This window comes from Neopelma chrysocephalum, unplaced genomic scaffold (genome assembly GCF_003984885.1).
Source record: "Neopelma chrysocephalum unplaced genomic scaffold, ASM398488v2 Primary Assembly neopelma1_347, whole genome shotgun sequence".
Taxonomy (NCBI): Eukaryota; Metazoa; Chordata; class Aves; order Passeriformes; family Pipridae; genus Neopelma; species Neopelma chrysocephalum.
In genome coordinates this window covers 1-4432 of record NW_020898011.1, presented here as the reverse complement: position 1 = coordinate 4432, position 4432 = coordinate 1, and the positions used below count along the sequence as shown (strand labels likewise).

General features: G+C 44.1%; 1 protein-coding gene across 1 annotated transcript in view; it reads left to right on the top strand.

Moving 5' to 3' along the window:
• The window catches only part of MKI67 (marker of proliferation Ki-67), a gene marked incomplete at its 3' end in the record, with an annotated part of 9127 nt that extends 4827 nt beyond the window's left edge, over positions 1–4300 (top strand). The window contains exons 7-8 of the mRNA XM_027705588.1: positions 1035–1340; positions 4129–4300. Coding sequence (XP_027561389.1) covers positions 1035–1340; positions 4129–4300 — 478 coding nt within the window. The remainder of the gene's footprint in view (positions 1–1034; positions 1341–4128) is intronic.
• Positions 4301–4432: the final 132 nt, after the last annotated feature.

Below are 4432 nucleotides of genomic sequence, written 5' to 3'. Positions count from 1 at the left end.
AAGTTGCTAAGACCATTACTGTGAACAGAATTTATAAATTCTATTTTTTTTTATTCTATTATTTATTATAATTATTTCAAAATTAGTAGCAAACCTTGTTTGATGGAGTTTGGTGTCACAAGTGAGTGTTTTAGGACACTCAAAGAATCACCAGCAAAGGCATTGGCAAAAGCAGGGGCAAGGTCACTTTGCAATTTATACTGGATGGTTATAGCACACAGAGAAAAATCAGGTTAAAATCAATCAATCTGGAACTGAAATCTATGTAAAACAATCCAAGTGGAGGCTGGGCATGGAAAAAGGGTAAGGATGGGAAAGGGTAAGAATAAAAAGGACTAACTAATGGGATATCCATGCTAGTTAATCCTCCTGATCCAGTGCCCAGGATACCAGTCCCATCTCTCCCTGAACCTTTTGGAGAGCTGAGGGTCCCTCCACAGGACTCGTCAGAGGATGGAGACAGGAATGCTGACCAGGCAGGTTCAATTATTATTCTGCATTGATAATTCCAGTGGTTTGAGGGACCACGAAAGATTAAACAGCACTTGTTTCTGTGGATTTGATGGCATAGGATCCAGTCTTAGAAATCTGTGGAGAGGAGCTTTCACCAGTCCTATCAGGAGCCTGGGAGGTAGAGGGATGTATTGTGAGAGTTAAGTTAGTTTTTGTTGTGCCAGTATACATTGTTACACTTGTGGGTACCTTACACTCCTTCCCTTTCCATACTTGGTTTCAGTGTGATGGGTATTTGGGTTTAAGGGCAGTTATGAGTTACTACAGAGATTGTTACAGATGAAAGAAGTGAGGGTTTCAACCCTCAGTGGGTTGAGCTTGTTGATATCTGTGCCCAGTTTGGTTCGTTCTGGCCCTGGTTGCTTCTATGAGAAGGGTAAGCAGTCCTTCAGTGGACAACTTGATCTTCAGTGGAGATGTGCTGAAAAACTGCTCCATTAAAAAGAAGAAAAAATCCAAAAATCCACCTGTGCTAATTCTTTGTTGTTGGTTTTGGTTTTTGTTTGGTTTTTTTTTACCAGGAAGAACAAATGTCACAAAGAAGTTTGCCAGCCCAGAAGTCCCCAGCTACCTCCTCCCCTTCCTCAGGGAAGGCAGCACCTCAAGTTCCTTCAGGCTCTCCAGCCCCTTACAGGAAAGGACGTTTCTCCATTTCCCAGCTCCCAGCGCAACTCCCAATCCCAGAGGAGAAGGATTCTGGTGCACAGGACCTGAATGCAAAGGAAAAAAGCGGTGTGAGAGTGAAAACACCTCAGTCTTCTCCCATTAACCAAGATGACAAAACCTTTGCTTCAGCTACACCTGCCAAACTAACCAGAAGTGCCCAAGTGGGTTTGAAGGGCACTTCCACGAAGAGAAGGAGCGGGGCTGTGGGAGTTCTCCATGCAAAGAGAAGAAGTGGTGCCTCCAGTGCTAATTTATTAGGTTTGTTTCAGCAGCTGCTTTGAAATATCTATTTTAATGCTTTAAAATACAGAAACAAAACTGAAGTAGACTTGTTTTGTTATGCAGAGGCCACCAAGAGATTGATGTTTCTTCTGACAACTATTGGGCTTGTTGGAAGCAACTGGGAAGTGCAAAATGTTGCATTTCCTCATATTCATAAAGCAAACTTACTAAAACATCTATTAACCCATGTTTAGAACACAAAACTTAACGTTCAGAAGTTGAAAAATGGTAAAATTAGCATCCTTTTTGCAAGGTTAGTTTCCAGTGCTTTTTCAGATAATTTTCTGGATGCTTGGTATTTTTCTCTGCATCCAGAACACCTTTGCAATGACAGGTTTTCAAAGTTCTTTTCATTTACAGACTTACACAGCCATTCTGACAGGACAATAGTAATATCCTTTTCTTTAGGAACAGCATTCCCATTTTATTTCCACTTAAAAAACTGATTTCTTTTGTATGATCCCTGTCTTCTCCCAGCTTTTTTTTTTTTCCAAATTAAAAGAGGCAGATATCCTACAAACTTCCAGCTTCATTTATTACACAGCTATAACTAATTCCCTGATCCCTCTGTTGTGTACAGAATTGTGCTGGGATAAAGGTAACCTCGCTCTGGGAATTTGTGAAACATGTCATGAGGAGAAGGTGATACAAGAAAAATTATGAAAACTATGTAGATCTAAATGCTTTAAGCAGTGTAAGTAGAGTTTCCTGCCTATGAAATTCCTCAGGCAGGTGGTGAAAGAAAAGCTGGATATGCTCTACTTCTAAACCATTTCTCTGATGTTAAGTCTCACCAGAGGAAAGCTCATGGATAATGAACGAATCTGAAAGGCTCATGAAAAGTTTTTTTGGGAAAAATTCTCTCCTTGCAAAAAGAGTGAGAATGGAATTGGGTCCGTGTTCGGTTCCAGGATCTTACATCTCTTTGACACTGTGTGGAGCTCATTGTTTTGTTGTGGAAAGTCATCCTGGGGAAGCTTGGCCACTTGTTAAATTGGGGTTTTCCTACTGGAAGTGTTTCAGAGAGCACTTTTGGTGTTGTCAGATTATACAACAACCTGTTGTTGATACAACAACCTGCAGTCCAATGCCTGACTGCATTGGAAAATCATAAAGAAAATCAACTGGAATCATAAAGAAATAAATGTGAACTTCCATTTAAACAGCTGAGAGTTGAAGTGGTTATTTCTCACTTGCTTTCTAGTTACAAAATCTTGGGCAGAAGTGGTAAAATCGGGTGTTGCAAGACCACAGTCAAAGACTTCTAAGAAAAGTGTCCGAAGAGGAAGACCCCTAAAGAGGGTAAACCAACCACCAAAGGTATTCTTTTCCTTTTTCATGCTCGCTTTGTTTTCTTGTGTAGCCACCAAACAGCTTGGATATATTTTGCTACAGAAGCTGGAGGCTTCTGAGCTCTCACTGGGATGTAAAATGGGTGTTGATGCCTTTGTCATGGCATGTAAGGATTGTAGGTTTTGTTTAAAAGGAATCATAGAATCATTAAGGTTGGAAAAGACCTCCAGGATCACTGAGTCAAATATTTGAGCAGTAAGGTCCTCCCTGAGCCTCCTTTTCTGCGGGTTGAACCCCCCCAGCTGCCTCAGCTGGTCCTGGTGCTCCAGACCCTTTCCCAGTTTTATTCCCTTCCCTGGACACCCTCCAACCCCCTCAGTGTCCTTCCTGAACTGAGGGGCCCAGAACTGGACACGGCACTCGAGGGACCTCAGCAGTGCCAGCACAGGAGCAGTCACTGCCCTGCTCCTCCTGCCACACCACTTGTGATCCAGCCCAGATGCCATTGTCCACCTGGGCACACCTGGGCTTATGGTCAGCCATGGTCACCAGCACCCTTTGCCACCGGGCAGCTTTCCAATCACTCTTCCCTTTAGCCTGGAGTACAACATGGTGCTGTTGCAACTCAGGGCAGGATCTGGCACTTGGTCTTATTGAGAACTTCCTGCAGTTCCCTCAGCCCATGGATCCAGCCTTTCCAGATCTGTCTGCAGATCAACCCTCCTGCCCAACTCAGTGTCACCCATGGGTGGATTGAGGGTGCCCTCGACCTTCAGTAAAGACCTTGAACAGGATTGTGCCCAAAACTGACCCTTGGGGAACCCCATTAGTGACCAGCCACTAACTGGAGATGACACCATTCCCCACTCTGGGCCCAGCTGTTCCACCAGTTCTTAACCCAATGAGGAGCACACCTGTCCAAGCCATGGGATTCAGCTTTTCCAGGGGAATGCTATGGGAGATGGTGTCAAAGACTTCACTGAGATCCAGGTGGATAAATCCACAGCCTTTCCTTCATCCACTGGGCAGGTCACCTGGTCATAAAAGGTCAGGTTGGTCAGGCAGGACCTTCTTTTTCTAAGCCCCAGCTGGCTGAGCCTGCTCCTTGGTAGTCCAGTACGTGCCATGTGGTCACGCTGAAGTTGAGCTGTTCCAGAACCGTCCTGAGCACCCGGATCAGGCTGACAAGCCTGTAGTTCCCTATGTCCTCCTTCCAACCCTTGTTGCTGTCACTGGACAACCTCCAGTAATGTGGGATTTCCCTGGATAACCAGGACTGATGACAAATGATGGAGAGTGGCTTGGCCACCTCTTCTGCCAAGAAGAATCTTTATTTAATAACTCTTATTTTTCTGTTTCCTCTTGCCTCTGCAGACTCCAGAGAGGAAAATAAAGGGTCACTTCAGCACAGGTCATGCTGAGTCACCTGCTACAATAGTTGTGGGTAGAGCTTACTCCACCACACTGAGATCAGCTGGACACGTCCCTAAAGTGTTAAAAAATCTCATCCTGAAGCTCAACGTGAATATGGATGAAAGCTTCACAGGTGAGGTTTTAGTCTGTTGCTCACTGTGCCACCTCTGTAGTTCTTGTGTCAAAACATGTGCTTACTTCTCCAAATACAATTTCTAGGAGTGCCTGAAATGTTTCAAACTCCAGAAAATAAGAGTGAAAAAAC